This window comes from Malaclemys terrapin, chromosome 4, assembly GCF_027887155.1.
Source record: "Malaclemys terrapin pileata isolate rMalTer1 chromosome 4, rMalTer1.hap1, whole genome shotgun sequence".
Classification (NCBI taxonomy): Eukaryota; Metazoa; Chordata; order Testudines; family Emydidae; genus Malaclemys; species Malaclemys terrapin.
This window is the reverse complement of record NC_071508.1, coordinates 110,262,787-110,284,010: the sequence shown is the minus strand read 5'-3', so window position 1 is coordinate 110,284,010 and position 21,224 is coordinate 110,262,787. Positions and strand designations below refer to the sequence as shown.

Genomic DNA, 21,224 nt, shown 5'->3' with positions numbered 1-21,224 from the left:
GATGATCAGAGCCCCCCTCTCCTTCATCCATCCGGCGCTCATGTTTGTGTTCAAAATTCAATTACCTCCTTATTGATACTTCACAGAGATATTTAAGCTGCAAACATGAAGCCCTGATTTCCCAGGGGGCCGTGCCCCTCTCTATTTCACTGCTCTGCTTCCCCCAGGGTGAATTCCTGAGGCGTCCATATTAATAGGTAATCAGTCACAATTCATTTATTAAACAGCTAGCAAGGTTTATCAGCCTGCCCTGATTAGCCGGAAGAAGCCACTGAATTCCTAATTTATTTATGGAAATGTAAGTGTCTTTTTGAATTCCATTCAGGAGAGACGGGGTGCTGTGGGCTTGGCATGTTGAATTCTAACAGGAAAGCAGCAGGCAGACTAGCTACAGGGAAGCATGCTGCTTCATCCTGGGAAATGCACTGCAGTGACCCTTAGCATGGTCACTAGATTTAGGGCCACAGAACCTGCTGCACCAGAATTCATTAGATTGTTTATCACAAAGCGGGTATTATTACTCATTAGAACTATTAAAACTGTAATCCCAAGTACATTGAATGTGGATTGGTTGAAAAGTGGTTCTTAAATTGAGTAAGGTTAAGAATCTCAGTGAAATCATATAGCAAGGGAAAACAACAATACTTTCCAAGAAATTTTAACATAAGAGGTTTAGAATAACATTAAAGGGACCATCAGGTCCCATTCAGCCCAAAATATTGATTTTTGTAAAATTCAGCTTTTGGAAAAATTAAGACCAATAGAATTGTTTTCGTTATTTAACTGTTGCCACTGGAATTTTAAAGCAAACACTCCACTGTACCTTGCAGCTCTATGCTACTTCAGAATAATCAGAAACTGAAACTGATTAAAAACAACAACAAATACCTCTACTCTTCTACTTCAAAGTGGGCAAAATGCAAAAGGTGAGCAAACATAGGCCCTGATCCTGCAAAGACCTATACATATGCTTACATTTATGCACATGAGTGGTCCCAGTTGAGTCAGTGGGACTATTCACATGTGTAAAGTGAAGCTTGCACATAGGTCTCTAGAGAATCAGGGCCATAATAGTGAAAACTAAATAAAAAAATTTAAACTCTTTCCATTTTCAAGTGACATCTTAAAAAACACATTTGATTTTTTTTTTTTTAGACACTGACTACTTGTAACATCTGAGATCACTATAATTAAGAGAGATTAGGGGAAAATATTCTTCTCTCTTCCCCCGACTCCGCATTTGTGTGTAGTCATTTTACCATTTCCTTTGTTGTTTTTGTGAGTTTTTAACAAAGCAACTGGAAAGAGAAAAACCTTTTCTAGAAAATAGGAAAATGGGGCTGCTCAACCACAAAAACTGTCAAGATGTCCAGAGGCAGGTGTAGTGCCCAAGAGTTCTATTTATTTCATTTTTAAAATAATTGTCTAGATTTAAATTGACAGGGTCACTAATAAACTAAGATGTTATTTGGAAACAGATAATTAAGTTTGCTTAAATAATTTGAGAGTGTCCTTCTAATAGCCATTTCTGAGTCACTGTTATTAGACAAATCACCATTTTTGTCCTGTGACTTAAATGCTCTGATCTAGTCTTTAACTGACCAAGAAAGTACTCATAACTAACGCACTCACTGCTTAAATAATGGAGACTGAGGATGCTACACTAAGGTCTTGTCTATACACAGAAGTTAAACTGATTTATCTAAAAATCAAATAAAAAACTGATTTAGTTAAACTAGTGCAAACCCCTCTGTGAACACTTACCAGTTTTAAACTGGTTAAGTTTACAGATGCACGACAAACTATAAACCAGATTTAAATCTCTTTAAGAGTTTCCATGCGAGAGTTTGTACTATTTACTAAATTAGTTTAAAATCACAACTTTAGTTAAACCAGTGCAACTCTGTTTAGACCAGACCTACAGCCTGCAGACTATAGGAAAACAAAAGCAGCTGTCATAAGTCACAGACTGACATACTGGATCAGCTACCTGGTCCATCTAGCAGGGATCAATAACTGATGCCTCAGAGTAAGGGGAAAAAAGTCACACAAAGTGCACTTGGCTAAATGCACAATGCTGCACACAGGATAAATTTCTTCCTGACCCTTGTGGCAACTGGCTCATACCCTGGAGCTTTAGATTTGATTTTCCCCATCATTACAGCAGTACACCGTGAAAGGGTGAGTATGAGTAAACTACTGATTCATGTGTCAGATGTGTTGGCAGGACCCAAGTGCTGTCAACTGTCTCAGAAATGAACCAGCAGCTTAATTCTTAATAGTGTGCATTCATTAATTTACATTTCAATTAAACTAAAACTTTAAAAAAAAATTGGGGTTGGGGGACTATACAAAGTATCTTTCCACTGTGAAAGTAGTTTCTAGAAAAAGGATAAGAAACAAATAGGAAAAACAGATCTAAATATAATTTCTCCGTTGTGTGTTTCAGTAAGGCGGTCCCAATTAGGCACCATTGGAAATTGATGCACAGCTGTGATATGATCAAACAAGCCCAATAAAACTAATCAGATTGTGACTTTGGACAAACAGTGCCCTCAACCCATCACAGCTTTCAGCCCTACAAATGTCATCAATTGGTATAAAGTTATCCGACCCCTTCCTAAATCTTGCCACGGTACATCGCAATGACTTCAGGCTACAATATTTATATACCCTTGACAGAACATGACAGAAACCAGCCCTGAGCAAGTTACAGGACTTGATTCAGCAAAGCACTTAAACGTGACTTCAGTAGCACTTAAGCACATGTTTAAAGTGCTTTGCTGAATCAAGGCCTAATTCAGCATAGTTTTCTTATTGTCGACACACAAACTCCTGCTTGTACAGAGAATATCCAAGGAAGGCGACATGCATTTCACAACTCTGTAGAATCTGCACCGGCATCTGCAACAGAATCCAACCCCTTGCTGCTGAATTGTGCTCAAGAGTCTAAGCTTTTCCTTTTCAGAAAAGTTGTTTTCTAGTCCTTATGGTTGTGAGTCTCCAGTCAGTCAGAAACAATTGCTCTGAGAGCTGTGGATTGCTCCATTTATACCAATAAAGTGTTTATTCGTTAAATTGTTTTATTTAGGTTTCAGTGTCAACATGGTCAATTATAACATTGCTGATCCTTTTATCATATAGGTGAAGTGCTGAACCCACAATCCCAAACTGCCTCCTTTGCCTCTCCATCTGTCAAAAGCCCCAAGTGTCCCCAACTAGTTGCCAAAATCTTCAGCTCCCTCCATGGCAGCTTCTATGAGGGAGTTATGCATTGATCTTGTATGACAGCGTATACTGAAAACACAGACATAGGAGAATAGAATTTAGTAACACAACGGAAAACATTCCACTACTGTTATTATTGCTTGATTTATTTTCCTACTGAAGTCATTTAAAATTGCCATTTTAATTTACATGAATCTGCTACAGAATTTCCAGTCTCTCCCACTGTAGCATCACATAATCAACAGATCTTGATGCAGAATATAGAGTAAGTTTTCTGTACAATTCACAAGGCCAGGTTTATAAGTATAGGGCACAGTCTACTATAGGTATCATTCTTCCCTTTCTGAAATGCACAGTTTCACACAACTTAATGGGGAATATCTATTACTCTGCTGTATATTTTGTGTGTCGCTGTACACTAATGTACTGCATGGTTTCAATAAGTGATAGAATAATTATTTCATGTGTCTCTTGTAAACACATTCAGCACTCCTACACTGTAATTTTTCTCGTGCCTTTTACTCAGAGTTTCATACAGTACATACACAGGAATCATTTCCCCCACTACTTAAATAGTTACCTCTGTGGAAGAATGTGGCAGCTATTTAAACATACATCAGCACTACACAACATAGTAGAGATAAGATCCCTCTTAGCTTTTGTTTTAATTGATGCTGCTGGGGAAAATTAGACTGTAATTACCTATGCTGGTATTTTGCCCATGACAACTGAGGTTAATATCCCACCCTTACAAAAAATGTATGGGATTAATGACCCCAAGTCTTCATGACCTTTGTCATACATCTCATCCAAAACACAACATTTCCAACATTACAGAGCCCCCTAGAGCCATGATGGGGTAATAGTTCAGTACTGACTCAGAGAGAAAAGCATTATCTACTGAATCACCAACATTTCTTCCTGCAACACCTGAGTTTTCCTTAGAGGATTCCCATCCAATTACTGACCAGGCTTGATCCTGCTTAGATGAGGAGATCTGAGATCAAAACCTAAGGTGATATAGATGCAAGCACATTTTAATAACTCACAGTTCAATGTGGGGTTTATTAAACTCAGTGTTTGTCAAATCACTTGTAGAGCCTTAGAGGTTTAATAATCTGCTATTGGGCATGTTCACTAACTTTGTCCACATATACACCGAAGGGTTGAGACGATATACTGTATTTGTTGCAGGTCACCAAAAAGCCCATGATCTGACAAGTCAAGCTTTCCATGACAGATTCTAATGGCACCAAAATAACTACTACCACTGTGTAGCTTAAAATAAATGTTTGATGAAGTGCTAGATGTGTAGTAATCACGCATGTACAAAGTGCTACATGTGTAGTTGTTCCTGTAAATGCAAAACGATGAATGCATAGAACAGGGGTCGGCAATGTTCAGCACGCAGCTTGCCAGGATAAGCACCCTAGCGGGCCGGGCCAGTTTATTTACCTGCTGACGCAGCAGGTTCGGCCAATCACGGCCCCCACTGGCCGCGGTTCGCCGTCCCGGGCCAATAGGGGCGGCGAGAAGCAGCGCGGGATGTGCTGGCCACAGCTTCCCGCCGCCCCCATTGGCCCGGGACGGCGAACCGCGGCCAATGGGGGACGCGATTGGCCGAACCTGCCGCGTCAGCAGGTAAATAAACTGGCCCGGCCCGCTAGGGTGCTTACCCTAGTGAGCCGCGTGCCAAACGTTGCCGACCCCTGGCATAGAACAATGAATGTGCCTAAGATAATTATTTGTTTGATTGTGTTTTGTTGGGCTTTTTGTTTCCAAAATCTGTGTCGTCTTTCAGTAAAATACAATACAGAGAATTTGTTTAATCAATATCGGATCTCTTAAAATCACCACTATTCTCTAGACTAAGATGTAACAATCCATTCAGTAACAACACTTTCTCAAGATTAATCTGTAAACCAAAATCTCTATTTACCCAACAGAAGGATTATGTCAGGTGTAGAGCAGGTTTTCTTTCCTTCTTTCATGTTACTATTGGTAGGTATAGGATCCCAAAGATGTAAGATGAATAAGAGGAAATTCACTGAACGAAAACAAAATTCAAATAACTAAGCAGTCAGTCTTATATCCATGAAAAGGAGTAAATGCAACTTTATCCTCTCCACACCATGGTTGAAAATTTCTGCAAAAAAAAGGGTATGTCAACTCACCCTCTGTTCCGGGACATTAGAAAAAAAAAATCAAACGCAATGATGGAAGAGCTGGACAATGTCAGCCGTAAGTCTGTCTTTCCATGTGTTTGAGGCATACATTAAAACACTGCAAGTTATTTGAGATTAGTTTCCTGCATGCTAATTTGTCAGCCTTGTTATTAAGGCTTGAGGATGTTGGATGTCCACGGAGTGTCAATCTCCTGGAGATTAAAAAATTCACAAAGAGACAGCCTTCAAAACATTCTTTTATATGGAAACAAAGTAGGGTTCTATTACCAAAATAGACGTATAACAGTTGGTGTTTCACTGAAAGAAGGGGGGAACTTAAAATGAATATGATGAGAAAATGCAGCACATGCAATCTTCTGGCTATGGTGCTAAGCACTCCCTTCAGCAGTCAGGCCATGACTTAGTGAATCCTAGAAAATCCTTCCCCTTTAGTGGGATGCAATTCCCAGAGTACCCTCTCATAAAGTCCCAGTGACTATTTCCTATGGATCATTTTGGCTTTCAATTTAAGACTACATTTTCCAGAATGCCTTTTTAAAGCTCTTCCATCAGGCAGAAGCTAGCTCTTAAAAAAAAAAATCAAGCATCTTCAAGGGGTGATTTTCACTGGAGAGGTGGAGGCCAAAGGAATCCCCATACTCAACACAGAAGAATATTCAATAGCATTTAAAACCATAAAGAAAGAGCCTGTCGTTGAATCAGGGTATCAGTGTGGAACTATTCCAACTCTCCATGAAGTCAACGGGGGTATTTCCATTGATTTCGGGGGGGGGGGGGGGGGGCGGGAGGAGGAGGCCTCTAAGAACCATGAGAAAGAGATTATAAGCATGAATCACGCCTGAACACTGGAAATTAATTTCATTCTCCTCCCCTCCCTGAACATGGCACCCTGCTGGTTTCCCTTTCCACCTTGGTCAGCCCTGGTGAAAGGCCCAAATTCTTGAGGAAAAAAAGTGAACAGCAACCCTCAAAGAAAACAAAAGCCAGAGGAAAGAGAGAAAGTATTAATTGTTCCATCTACACTAAGAGAAAGAGGGTCAGGTGGAATCAGCCATTTCCAGCTGAAGCTCTTTTCCTGTTCTACTCATGTCATGTTCCTCTTCATTAAAGGTTCCAGGACAGAGAAAGCAAAACATAAAAGCTGTGATGAGGCAGAGTAATACCTCTGCATTACAGAGAAAACATGGCAATGAACATTGTCTCACAGCAAATTTATAAAACCTAGAATATAATTCCTGCTGCAAATCCACCCCACCCAATCTCATGCTTCACCTATGTCTAAATGCTCGTCTTGATTTGTGCTACTTTCTGAAAGAGCAGATTGGATGTATTCTTAGCATATAAAATTCTCACTTCATCTCTTGCAAGCAGCTCTACTCGAAAATCTGCCCAGTTCACTCTTTAAAATGAGGAAGCCCCTAACCTGCTCTGTCCATCTACATACAAAACAGACAAAGGAACACTGGAATTGCCTATGCACTTGAAAGGTCTCAAGGAGTTCAAATTCTACAAGGCGCCCCAGCAGTAATACTCCTACCTCATTCGCATGGTATGCCCGGGCTTGAAAAAGTTCCAACACCTTTTACCTGGAGAGCTAAACCTGCTAGCCAGAAGCAGATATGATTGATGAAAGTGAGGTCACTAGTGAGGTTCAGGAGCCAATGCCCTGCTGAACAATCCAGTTCTCATCCCTCCTCCTTCAATCAGCTGGGATTTTTACCAGGACCCCTAGATCTTGCTTGATTAGTGGATGTCTGACAAATTTGAAGCTCCAGTCCCCCCTAACAACCAGAATAGAGAAGGTACTTTGTTTTTTATCCCCACTCCAATGCCTTCTGGCTGCTGAAAAGGGGTGGGGGAGGAGGGACTCCCCTTCACTATCCCTCTCCCAGCCTCCTTTTTTGGTCCTCCTCTTCTGTGAATAACACTAGTATCTCTCTACAGCCGCTCATAGATTTTTCAAGTAGCTGCAAGATTAAATGGATTCTCTACAGTATCACTTCTACCCACAGGGCTCTGAATAGCAGCGCTGAAACTCACTAGATATTCATTTCACTCTGCAGAGGCTCGGCAAACCTATGAACTGAGTTGCAAAGGCACTGGAGCTGTCCATCTGTAGTTTCAGGAAGGTAACATTACAGCAGCTATACTCAGTTCACATGTGGACGGTTCTTCACAACAATGACTAGACTTCTTTTTAATTGTAGCTTAAATTCTGCAGAAATTAATACTTCTTCAAATTGTAACAAGAAATAGAACAAGCAAAAATGGAATAAGGCAGTGGCAATCAGTGAATGAACCTGGTACAAAAATGTGTTTCAAGATAACCAGGGGCCCTTGCATAAAGCTGACAAACTTTGACTCTGCATCAAGCTAACGTGCACTGGAAGAAATAATCTGAACTACTCACACACATTACTGGGTTCTAATGTAACTGTAACCACGTGGGTGGGGGGGGCGGTTTCATTGTGAAAACCTCTGCTCAACACGCAGTGGAAGACAAAAAAAAACCAAACAAAAGTGTTAGCATATATACAGATTGGGACAAAATATACTGAAAATACTATACCACTATATAGTACATCCTCACTCAGAACTCCGTGTTCAGATTTGGTCAGCCCATCTCAAAAAGAGTGTAAAAGAAACAGAAGGAGGTTTAGCAATAGGTAACAAAAATGACTGGAAGCCTAAAGAGACTTTCATACAAAAGAGAGACTAAGGCCAGGTCTACACTACAAACTTACATTGGTATAACTATGAAAAATCCACACCCGAGTGATGATGTTATACCGACCTAACCCCCAGTGTAGACAGTGCTATGTCGACATGAGAGCTTCTCCCATTGACATAAAATCTACCTCTGCGAGAGGTGGTAGCTAACTACGCTGACAAGAGAAGCTCTCCCATCGGCACAGTAGCATCTTCACTAACATGCTGCAGTAGGGCAGCAGCACTGGTGTCACTGTACCACTGCAACTTCTTAAGTGTAGAACTGCCCTAAAAAGACTAGGAGTATTTAGTTTAGAGAGGAGATGAAGAGAAGTCTGTAAACTAATGAATGGTGCAGAGAAGTCTGATTGGATGCTCCCTACCCTCTCTCATAATACAAGACCGTGGGGACAATCAATGAACTCAAACGTAAAACACTTGTGTTAACTATATAAAACATAATATCTGCAGAACTCACAGCCACGTGATACTGAGACAAAGAGTTTAGCTGGATTCAAGGAAGGATTATACACAGATAACAACAACAATAACATCCACCACTACCTCAAATAGAATGAAAAAACATAAGATTATATCAACCATGACGCTTCCCGGCATAAGACAAACAATAACAGATAGGGTTGGATATAAACTTCCCCTAGGGGCAGGTTATTCCACAATTGTACACCATGGGTTTCTTTAAACTACTAAAGCATTTGGTACTATCCACTGTCAGAGACCAGTTTCAGAGTAACAGCCGTGTTAGTCTGTATCCGCAAAAAGAAGAACAGGAGTACTTGTGGCACCTTAGAGACTAACAAATTTATTATAGCATAAGCTTTCGTGGACTACAGCCCACTCCGAAGAAGTGGGCTGTAGTCCACGAAAGCTTATGCTATAATAAATTTGTTAGTCTCTAAGGTGCCACAAGTACTCCTGTTCTTCTTTTTGTCAGAGACCAGAGACTGGACTAGATAAAATGCTGGTCTGATCTAGAATGGCAATTCCTGTATTCCTAACAATAATTGCTTCCTGTATTTGTACAATTTTGGTTTGTCCTATATTTGGCATGAAACATTCCCGTAACCTGCCTGGCTTCACCTGCCATTCCCAGCAAGGAACTGTAGTAAGCAACGGACTATAAGGGTGCGTGGGGTGGGGGGTTGATAGGGCAGAGAAGAGAAGCCACTTTGGGACCCAAGCTGTTACTTAAAGACCATGATTACCCATTCCAGCTACTCATAATTTGTTTCCCAAATCCATGGCTGTGTACACACTAAATTAGACAATTAGCAGAAAAATTTCACTCAATACTGCAAGTAGGATCCAGTCAGCACTCTGGCCCAAGTCCATGGGAAGTTGTTGTTTCCCAGCGCCAGTCTAGCTGAGACACAAAGGCTTTTCATTTAACACTACATTCAGGTTTAAACACCCAACAAAATGCAAACGACTGCACTGCTGACCAGCTGACTCTGCCCTACAGGGCTCAGGGATCCCCTGATGTTTAGGAATCCAGTTGAAATATTTTAGTAATGTCAAGTATAATCCACAGGCTCGGGGATCAGCATTATGTAAACACAAGGCAGGGCAGGAAAGGAAACATACATAGAGCCCTGTGAGAATACAAAATTTGTATTCGCATTCGATCCACAAACACAGTCCACATATGCAGGGCTCTAAACATACATACAGGTAAAAATCAATAAACGTAGAGAGACAGACAGAGCACACATAGACAGGAAGCAAGGATGCATATAAGCTTAGTCAGGGGCAGAAATACATGGCACAGGCCCCACCACAATCACATCAGAGCAGAATGTCAAAAGGCTCACAGGGTAGCCCCATTACTCGTTTGCAAAAATCTTTATTTCCATGTGGGGAAAACACGGAAACTGTAGTTATGGAAGTCAAGCGATTAAAAAACGTTTCTGAGGCACTCATGGGACTGCACCAGCCACAAGTGCCTGACAGCTCTCTAAGCACTATGCCAGTCCCTGGAGAGCCATCACACTTCAATTACTATCACTAACATTAGTCATTATCAGGCTGGCTTCTGTCCCCAGGGAAGACAGCTTGTGATGACAATACCCAGCCTCTCCTTGTAAAACAATTCATTAGGCAAAATGGAACAGCTGGGGCAGCCACGTGGTGGTTCACAGAGTGCCTGCCCCAGTGGGACTTCTGGCCCCGATTTCCTTTTTGGGGAGGGGGCAGCCACCACCCTCATGACAGTTGTAGAGCCCTCAGGGGACACTTCAGGTTTAATCAGTGCTCATTACTCTCAAGAGAGGCACTTGCATTGCAAACTTAAACTAAAGGCACTCGAGCTTTGAGCAGGTTACACCAGTCATCAGATAAGAGGCTTTAGGGCATTTTTATCTTGTTCTAACACTCAGGAGTTAATGAGCCAGTTAGAGATACTGTCACAGAGACTTGCTCCAGCCACATTATGGAAACAGGGCCTTCAGGGCTGTGCTTACTGTGGATGCAAGGGGAGGCAACATGTGTGTTATTGCTCCTGCAAGACCTCATGCTCAGAACAAGTGGAACCATCACCAGTAAACCGAGGCAGGTTCTGCTAGAGGCACACCACTCAGTGTCTTTCCATACAGCATTGGGTGTGCATCACAAGAGCCATTGTAGAAAAAGTGGAAAGATGACGCTTCAATACCTGCCCCCAAGATCGGCTCAGTACCCTCACCAGGGAAAAAGAACAGGAGTACTTGTGGCACCTTAGAGACTAAAAAATTCATTAGAGCATAAGCTTTCGTGGGCTACAACCCACAGACAGGGAGGCTGGACTGAAGGCAGGATTGTCAGAGCATACAGAGCAACACCACTGTCTCCCAATTAAAAGGTATCCATCCGGTCAAATGTGTCACTGAACAGCTATTTAAATCTCTGTAAAACTGGAAGACAAATATTTGTTTCCTACCAAATTCCATTCACCCCATGAGCATAAATTTACTCTCTTGGGCCATGCGGTCTGTGAAGAAGCCTTATCTCCAATCCTTGGTAAAAGCATTTAATGACTTCTTCAATGTCTCACAAATCGATGATCAGACCCATTCCATCACTAAATCCCCATTTCACTGTGTCTTCTAGATGCGGAGGTACCCCAGACCAGACTCAAATTACTCCTTCATGGCGGCAGGCATCAGGAGTAGAGAGGAGACACTAATGACCAGTACACAGGATAGAATCTTTACTGATGATATCTAGTTCTTGTACAGTGCTTTTCCTTGATCCCAAAGTACTATACAAAGGAGGTCAATATCATTATCTTCACTTTACAGATGGGGAATGGAGTCACAGGGAGGGGAAGCGACTTGCCCAAGGTTATCCAGCAAACCAGCAGCAGAGCCAGGAATTGAACCTCATGTCTTCTGAGTCCCAGTCTAATGCCCTATCCAATAGGACACACTGCCCTCCTGCAAGCAGGTCCAGCTAGCCATATTGTGAGAGAAGAAACTCTCCTCCCTCCTGGCAAGAGCCAAGACCTGAAGGAAAATGTGATTTAGGGACATCAATATACAGGTAACCCTGCTGTGATCAACACCGGTAAAGCGTTGATTAATGCCAGGGGCAGGGGAGAGAAGCTGGAGGAAACTAAGGACACTGGGGGCATGGACCAGCCACAAGGGCCCAAAAGCCCTTGTCAGAGCAGTCTCTCAGTTTTTGACTGCCATTCAGTAACAAGGCACCAGTTAACGCCTGGCTGAGCTTTTCCCCACACCCCCTTCCTTTTCTGACATTAATACGTGAATGGAGTAGGCCGAGTGACAGGAGGACCCTTTGAAGATACAATGTCAGAACATGGTGCCTGAGATCACATTCTCCTTCCCATGACATGTATATGGCAACTCGGACCATCTTGTGGGACACAGCCCACTCCCACACTTGCAGGGCCTCCTGCCACAGACACACAACTCGGAGCCTCAGTTTGTCTACAAAGACCATGGCGGCCTGATTTTCCATTTGAATCAAGATCAGCTTTTGGGATCCAACATCTTTAAGCACCTTATTGTATTCAGGATCATCCTCATCTTCAGAACATTTATGCCTGACTGCCGTTCACAAGAACTGAAGCTGCAAATGGGTTAACCCTTCTCCAACTAAATCCCAGTGCAGTAGCTCAGGAGGCTGAGGCACAATACAATAGGTGATATCAGTCTTTCCTCTAGACCAGTGGTCCCCAAACCAGGGCCGGGATTAGGGTCATGGCTCAGGGTGCACGGATAAAGGTAAGGGGGCCAAGGCTGGGGCTGCAGCTGGGGGCAGGTCTGGGGTCAGGAACAGAGCTGTGGCCAACGCTGGGCATAGGGCCTGGTGCAGAGCCGCAGCCAGGCAACAATCAGAGACTCCCGGGCTCAGCCAAGGCTAGGCTGGAGCAGAGCTCAGAATGGAGTGGGTCTGGGTGGTGCTCCCTCCCTGCCCCGTCAGGGCTGGCCCGAGCCCCGCCCCGAACATTCCTCCGCGACGCCTAGGAGGGTGTGACCCACAGTTTGGGGACCTCTGCTCTAGACACTCCCACCTCCAGCAGGCATTGTGGGACATGCTCTTTTTCTCAACTGACTGTAAGGCTGGGGAAATTGTAATGCAAGGTTTCTGCCATACTTTTACTGCCACCTAATCCAAAATAGAGTGCTTGGGCAAGGTAAGACAGTTGTTCCTGGCTCAGGCACCTTTTAAGTGTGGCCTTTATAGATTCCTGAACTGGTCTGAAAAATCAGCTGTCTTGGACAGCAGCTACAAAAACTGGGGAAATGTAGGATATTTGCACAAAGATCATGAGTAGAGTATGCCACTTATAACTAAGCTTTTAGTTAGTAAATTTACTAACTAAGCATCATTCAGTGATAAAAATTATGCAAGGTACTTTTAAAACCACTGTTATCTCCTCCATCTATTAGGCAACTGTGCATGCCATCATCTGATTTGTGCACACAATTGGCACATTCAGGTACCGGAATCAGATGGGCAAAGGAGTCTGATTTATTTGAAAAGCTGCCTTCTGTACTGTCAGGAAAGGCTTCAGAATCAACAATCATTTAAAATGAACAGAAGAATTTAACATCTCTCCGGCCTGAGCTGTTGTTTCAGACTATCTAAGTCCTTATTTTTAAAAAATGAAAGCTTGCTTTCTGCAGAATCTGAATGTGTTGTGGTAATACAATAAATAAACCAAGTAGCCTGGATCTGGCCTGCAGGCTACATTTACTACTGCATTTTTGAAGTTACTTTGAACCCTAAGAATACAGGAATGTCAAAAAAGAGACAGTTTTCATTTTGTTGTGGGGGGAAAAAAATCTTAATGTACCATGGCCAGAAAAATATCCCCAAACTACAAAAACTAACAAAAGGAGGTTCTGTGAATACAAGTGGCGACAACAAGCATCAAACAGAAAATAGCAGGGAAGAGAAATGACAGAAGTTTGGATGTTTGACACATTTACAAGTGTTTTAAAGATTTTTTCCTTTTTTCAGACACCCAGAGCGTGCACATCTCCTCCCACAGTCAGCAAAGAGCCATCAATGGCTGGTTTAGGATGCAGTATTAATACTGTCCATTGAGACTCACAACAGCATTCTCTCCAAAAGAGTAGGGTTGGGGGGTGGAGGGGGAGTGGAAGAGTGTCCAGAGTTTTCTTGACGCTTTGAGAAATATTTATTCCACTCTTCATGAAGAGGAGGAAGAATACCCCCAAAGCATCCATGCAATATTATGTACAGTATTTTTGGAGGATACAGTGGTTACCTGGATACTGTATTTCCTTTGTGGTAAGAATGAACAATTTATGCATATGTGCAGTATCATATTTGATAACATTATCAAACTGTATCCATCCTCTCCCCCATTTTTGCATTCAGAAACAGTGTTTGTTCTCTCTGTTTTCAGCACTTACTGGGCAACTCAACCACCTGTTCAAAACAAACAAAAAGACCCAAACCAAACCAAACCAAAAAAAAAATTTTTTTTTTTTTTTTTAAAAATAGCAACCCAAGGTCCAGGCTCAATTTCCATCCCCACCATTGCAACCTAATCTCCTGGCAAGTTAATGCAAATCAAAGCGAACACTTCTCTGCCACTGGTAGCAAAGTGTGTTTCTTTCCCAAGAGAGGCCTGTAAAACAGGACAGTCACTGACAGCAGTACAATTACTGACACAGATACAGACTTTATGGACATGTTTATCTCCGCTGTAAATCCACACTCTCTCTCCACTCCGATTCATGAGTCATAAAGAAATTGCAGATAATGAAAAAGTTGGAGAAATTTACAGCATGTCGGAAACCTCAGACAGCCAGAAGAAATTAAAGAGCTGACTGAGGATAAATCACACAGGTACAATTAAAACTTCCCATACCTTCTTCACTTCCAAACTGGCACACAATCCAATGGAGATGATGAAAAGTTGAGGTCATGACTCCTCTGGCTGTAATAATTTTTTAACTAACTACATGTCAAAATTAGCCAATTCACAGATCATGTGTGAATGCCAATTTCAAGCTGGCACTCACTCTTCCAGTGGGAACTATCCAAGAAGCAATCCTGTCTGTAAACCATCCTAACTGTGACGAGCAGTAAATGAAAAGGTGATTTCCTTGTTCAAGAGCCCCTCTCACCGTACCACTGTGCATTAAAATAAGACAGCAGATCTATAGTATTGTGGGAGTGGAATGGAGAGAGAGATTGAGAATCAGAATGAAGGCCAAGGTTTCTTGTTTCAAACAGATACCATGGTTCTCAGTCATTATAGTGATGGCAGCCATATAAGCAGACGATAGATGACCTATGGTTCCTTTCACCTCTTTTCAACCAACCAAAGGTGATGTAAAGAATGGTTGCACACACCAAAGTGAAAGCAAGCTTTATTAACCCAACACTCTCCCCAGGCGACCGACTGAACACATTAAAGTTCATATCTGTAAGAGAAAATGTGACAACAGCAGAATCACTTTAATTGACAGGATAATAATTCCTGGATTGCTGCATGTGGTTTCAGTTCAGCCATTTTTTAAGCCATAGGTGAGCCATCCAAGATCAGATCCACATTTTGGGCAGAAAGTGTTTATCCTCTTATCTTTGCTACTTAAATCCCTGTCAAACTAATTGCATATTACAGAAATCAAATGTACAAAGAGGGTCATTCTGTTGTCTAAAAATACCACACCAGCTTCAATCATTACAACATACAATACAATCTTTTCTGCACAAAAAGTACTGTAAACTCAGTGTTAAATAATAAACAGAGTAAGGGAGAAAGAGGTTTCAGGCAAGGCTGAAATGAGATGAAGAGTGACTTCTCCGCGAGGCAGACAGATGTAGGGAGGCAGAAAACAGGAGCTGCAAAGGAGAAGACTCTTGTTGAGAGTGATGATACTATGTAGAAACTCAGAGATGACACTTTCTTCACCCTAGCCTCCCACTGCACTGCCGTAGATCAAGCCACTATGCAACAGTGACTATGAATAAACAGCATGTTCTAACAGTAATCTTTCTATTCTGTAGATAATTAAATTCCTCCATGAACCCTCTCCCCCCACAAAGCTTATGGCATAGTACAGTCTAAATAGGAGGGTGAAGATATGTGCATAATCACATTGGCCCAGAGATGTAGAGGCCCACCAGAGGGGGTGAGAGTGACTGCACCAGTCAGTGCTTTCAGCATATTGCACCTCTGAACTCTACTCACAACAGATTCACAGTTACCTCTAATTCTACCCAAACCACATGCTCTTAAAAGAGGAACGGGAAGGGAGGAGGAAAAGGGGAGGATGGGTCAAGGAGAGGGACATCTCCATTTCCATCTGCTAGGAATTAATCAAAGAGTTCTAAGAAGTCAGATCAAATCTTTACAAATTTCTTTGAGGTCCCTCTTCTTGAGGACATTATCTGCTCTTTAGCTGCCAGGTCAGCCAACTTCCTGTGCTAAGCTTCCATACCTGGACACCATCTGCTCTTCCATATAAGCAATTCAAGTCATTTGGTTACAAGCCCTGCTCTAGAGAACCAAGCTCTCCATGAGCTGAAGTGTTCCCAAGATGATGGGATGCATCCCAAAAGCAGTTCTGGGAAGTAATTTTTTAAAGGTATCCATTCATATGAATCCTCTTGTCTACTCTTAGTCAAAAGGACTGTATCCTGGGACAGCCCCAAAACATGTGAGCCAGTGTGGCTCTGGGAGACCCGGATCTCCAGCAGCTGTCTGTTTTAGCAAAGGCCCATGCATTGTAACTTATGTAGGGGCCAAGATGAATTAAATATAATCTTCTACAATAAGGGCTGATTCAGTAGATCAATTGTAGAGTTATTGTTTTGTAGGGCTCAAGGACGTACACAAATCTTTGTTCCAGGCGTGGTGCAGGCAATCTAAATTAGGGAGGGTCTTTTGGGCCAGGAAGTCGTAACAAGCTGTAGCTGGTCAGGTGAACCTATGGAGCGTTCTCCACTAGAATATGGATTCTCTGAGGCTCCCAGTACAATAGGCCCAATATGTCCTTCAAGAAATGCTTAAGCTGCAGGTAGCGCCGTGCAGCTGAACCAGGTAGGTTGTATTGTTGTTGAAGTGCTTGAAATGGCAGAAACTAATCCTCTGAGATCAACTGAGACATGGAAAATGGGTGAATTACTACGAATCTTCCAATTCACTCTAGTCTCTCCTCATTAGATCTGGGTCTGCACTTCAATGGGGGACAACACAGACACCATGGCAGGTTGATCTCCATGAATACCCAAAGTAAACAGAAAGACCTCCCTGGAAGTCTAAGTGCAATATGGTGACTTAAAGTGACACACTGAATCTGTAGACCCCAATGCAGTGCTAGAGGGCACTCTGCACCATACAATGGTAGGAACGACTCACTGGGGGACGCTCTTCCTTCTGATTGAGTATTTATCCCAATGTCCCAACACAGTGCTAGGAGTGCTATGCGGCTAGAGGGGCCACCTTTCAGTAAAGACAAAATCAATAGTTGCTAGCTCAATCTTTAACGCTTGACACATTAAGAATGGGCATCCTTCTCTTCAATAAACTAGCACTGAGGAATTGACAACAAATGTACTCATCCTGGGCACTTACCACTCTCCCTGCTCCCAACATGTGATCCTGCCCCATAACACTAGCTTCTTCCCCTCTACAAGAATAAAGCCTCTCCTATAGCTCCCAGTACAGCAATTAAGTAGTCCCATTTCCCCAAGCAAGTAGCTTTTTTCAGTAGACAGCCTGCTCTTCAGGACAGACTCCAAGACTACAGCTTTGGCCAGAGAAATGTACTACCCTCCTTGGCAGCTTCCTGCAGAGAGGAAAAGGAGTGGGGGCTGGCAGCAAGTAGTTTGCACTAAAAGGGACAGCTAGAGGGAGAGGCTCTTTGGAGGGAATACGAGATTCAGTGCAGACAGGCAAGAGTCCCCTCTGTCCATCCCCTACCCTATCATCCCCAAAACTGACAGCACCTGCAAGTGAAACCCTGGAAGTCAGAGCATCCCCTGGGGATGTGTCCAACCCCTAAAGATTTGAGAACCTAAGACCCTTTTTGCAAGTGTTAACTGTGATGTCCCAGCCTCACTGCAGGTTAGGTAACATTCTGCTTCCCTAAATGCCCTTGTACTTTAAAGATATAGGATTCTTCACTTTGTCCTTTCCTATTGTTAGTAATGGAATATGGGTATTAGATAGCAGTGGCATTTCCCAAGACCACTTGGGTCCAGTTTGATCAATGATCCAATTAGGCCAGTATCAGGTCTCCAACAAGAAGCTTCAGAGAAAGATGTAAGATACATTAACAAAGATATAAGGAAGAACCTACCCCAGACAAAAGATTTTGTTCCTAATTCTAGGCAGCACTTTCTTGTGCCATTTTTTAAAGATCCTAGGTAACACCTACAGATTTCCTCATTAACCATGCAGACATTAATCTTTTGAGTCTTGCTAAGTCTTCGCTTCAATAATAGCATATGGCAGTGAGTTCCACAAGTTAATTAGGCATTGTGCAGAAAGTCAAGAGTGGCTACATTTCAGCAGTAGGAGAAGGTATTGTTTGGATTCCTAATATGGGAAGAAATCAGCAACATGGAACCTGAGTACATTTTTAGTGCAACTTGTTTTATTTACACACACATAGACCAGTCATGGAAGAGAGATGGTCAAATCCCCTTCTTTCATGAATCTCCACCAAAAACCCGTGTCTGGCTCCCAGGGAGCAAATCTGCATCGAGAACTGACTCTAGTTACATTAACAAATAGAAACTCACAGCTTTCCCAAACAATCTGAATCAGAAACCACCACCAGAGCATTCCTTCGGAGACTAAAAATTTGCTGGAAAACTAAGAAAAATAACTTTTTAAGACTCTGCAAGAGCACCAGCTGGTGATTCCTGCCACACCATTTAGTAATGTTTATTACTGGCCCTGCCAGGTAATTCATAGAAGCACTGGGCTGGACCTCAAAGATCATTTGAAAAAAATAGGAAGGAGGGTAAATGCTACATGAAGCTTCTCAATTTACTATCACAGAATATTTTGGATCTGTAAAGGTCTTTAGCAGTATTGTTGTCTGCGCTATAAAACATAAGCCCTAGGAAGGAAGAATGAAAGTGTACATGAGGGAAAAGGACATCAAACCTAGAACACCACTAGATAAAGTACAGGTTATGTTGGGTTTTTGTTATTTTTTTTCTCAAAAGATCAGTCCCATCCTTGGATTTTATAAGCCAGTTGAGCAAAAAGATGTAATTCACCTCTTCCAAACTGTTCAGAGCACAGTACTAATTTCTTTTAATTATTTGTATTACAATAGCACTTACAACAGAGGTGGGCAACTGTCAGCCTCTGAGCTCCATCCAGTCCTCGAGCCCCATCAACACTTTAGATCATTTTATTTAGCTTGCCCTCAGATGGGACTCTATTTTTTTTTTCCTAGAACTGAAAGTGATCCGGCCGGCTGAGGGGTGCAGTCTCTGAGGGCCTGGCTACACTTGCAGATGTAGAGCGCCGGGAGTTAAACCACCCCTCGGAGACCACAGCAGGGAAAGCACTGATGTGTGTTCACACTGCCAGCTGCAAGCGCAGTGGTGTGGCCACATTAGCAGCTCTTGCAATGCCACAGAGAGCAGTGCATTGTGGTAGCTATCCCAGTGTGCAAGTGACTGCATCGTGCTTTTCAAATCGGGGTGTGTGGGGGGGGAGCAGTGTAACAGGGAGCAGAGTGTCAAAATGCTGTCTTCTAAGTTCAGACAGCGGCAGAAGGAAGGGGAAACCCCCAATATCAGTCCCCACCCCTGCTTCTCGCTCACACACACACGCACAAACCCTGCCTCTGCAGCAGGAACATTCCACAGTAATGGTTTGCTTTGTCCCGGAGCAGATAAGCATGCCGGCTGTCAAAAACAGAGCTTTGAAAGGGGATATCTGCATGCCTGCAGCCGAGTTCAAAACAATGACAAGAGTGGCCACTTGACTTCAGGGGATTATGGGATGTTTCCGGAGGTCAATCACAGCGCAGTAATGCAACACATCATCCACACTGACACCCGGCCATTTCAGCCGAGGTGCAGCAAGCTTTATGCTTCTCGTGGAGATGGATTACCAGGAGCGCTCCAGCTGCAGAGTCCAGGCGCTCTACGTGCCTTGCCAATGTGGATACCTTAGGAGTTAGGGCGCCCGGGGCTGATTTAATGCACTCTAACTTGCAAGTGTAGCCAAGGCCTGAGTAAAGCTGCTGCTGCCTCAACCAATTCCACTTCAATCCATTTCCCCATCAACACAAGCTGTGGCTCCTCCTGCACAATGCCCAGTTTCTGCCTCCACCTCAGCTGATTTTTTGGGAGCTGAGAGCCAATTAGGTTCTAGCCAAGCAGTGAGCAGGGGCAAGGCATACCTCGACCAATGGGCAGGAAGTTACCAGATCTGGGTAGCATAGGACAGAGCTGGAGCCTGTGTCAAGAGGGAATGGAAGTTGGAGCACATATGACAGGTCACGCTGCCACTCATCAGCCTATAACCTCATTCAAGGAAGGGATTCCACCCTATGCCACCCAGTTTTGATTACTGCCTTCCCATTGGTTCTCAGCTCCCACAGCCAATCTGATTGGCCCCTGGCCATGGGCAGTTCAGGGTGCAGCTCTGCCAATAGAGGGGCAGTAACTCCTTCCCAACTGGCATGACAGAAGGGCAGCCAAGCCAAACTTCAGTGGCATTGCTACCTGGCTCATGGGCTCTTGCTCCTAATCCCAAGCTCTGCCACAGGGGAGTAGCACAAAGACAAAGACTGTGAATGGCAGAGAAAACACATTAAGATGTTTCTATTGTTGACGTTTTCATTTATTAATCCCCTAGTCTTCTGCATACTAAAAAAAAGGTTTGTGAAAGATGTACGTTTAAACTGTTTCCCTCCACCCCCATTTAAAGGTTGTGCTGCAAGGGGCTTTTATAAACACTTTGTTTTTTACACAGTTAAATGTATGTGAACATGCTGTATTATTAAAAAAAAAAAAATCTGAGTTATGCAATTGTAAACTATGCCTACCCGGTGTGGCACTCTGTCCCCCTCTCGTGGTGATTAGGCCGATAGGGATTGATGACTCTGTTGCAGCCTTGGCTAAGATATCTGGGTCTTTTAACTGAGATAGTGGAGGCTGATGAATTAAGCTCTAGATCGCCCAGGTTCGATCCACAGTACCTACAACCCACATCGGGGCATTGGCCTAGCACTACGTAGCTCCTAAAAAACGTACAGCCCACTAAAGGTTTTCAGTGGCCCATCTCTGAGCTAGACGCAGAAAAGGCTCCATGGTACTCAGAGTCATACAGACACACAGAACACTCCACTGTAGCATCGGAAGGAGAGAGTTTCTATTACCAATACTGCATTCTTCTTTTTCCCCAAATAAATTCACAGGATGGCTGCATTTAACGAACTTTAATCACCCCATTTGTTCAATCCAGTTAAGGATTTAATGGAAAATAATTCAAGGCAAGTATTGTGCTCTTTGTTAAAAGCTTCACTTTAAGTTAAGCGAAGCTCAGCCCACCATAGTTTGAGCTGTGGTTTTATACCTAAAACACTAGTGATAAAGAAGAAAAAAAGACAGAAACAACAA

At 42.9% G+C, this 21,224-nt stretch overlaps 1 protein-coding gene across 4 annotated transcripts in view; it reads right to left on the bottom strand.

Moving 5' to 3' along the window:
- Window positions 1-21,224, bottom strand: part of LIN52 (lin-52 DREAM MuvB core complex component) — a 95,264-nt gene that overhangs the window by 61,728 nt on the left and 12,312 nt on the right. The window contains exon 6 of one of the 4 annotated variants that reach the window (XM_054027223.1): window positions 3,092-3,297. The exons of 2 other annotated variants lie outside the window; for them this stretch is intronic. In XM_054027223.1, coding sequence (XP_053883198.1) covers window positions 3,257-3,297 — 41 coding nt within the window. In that variant the 3' untranslated portion in view covers window positions 3,092-3,256. Of the gene's footprint in view, window positions 1-3,091; window positions 3,298-15,010; window positions 15,471-21,224 lie in introns of those variants that run through there. One more of the 4 variants, XM_054027221.1, reaches the window with a different exon arrangement.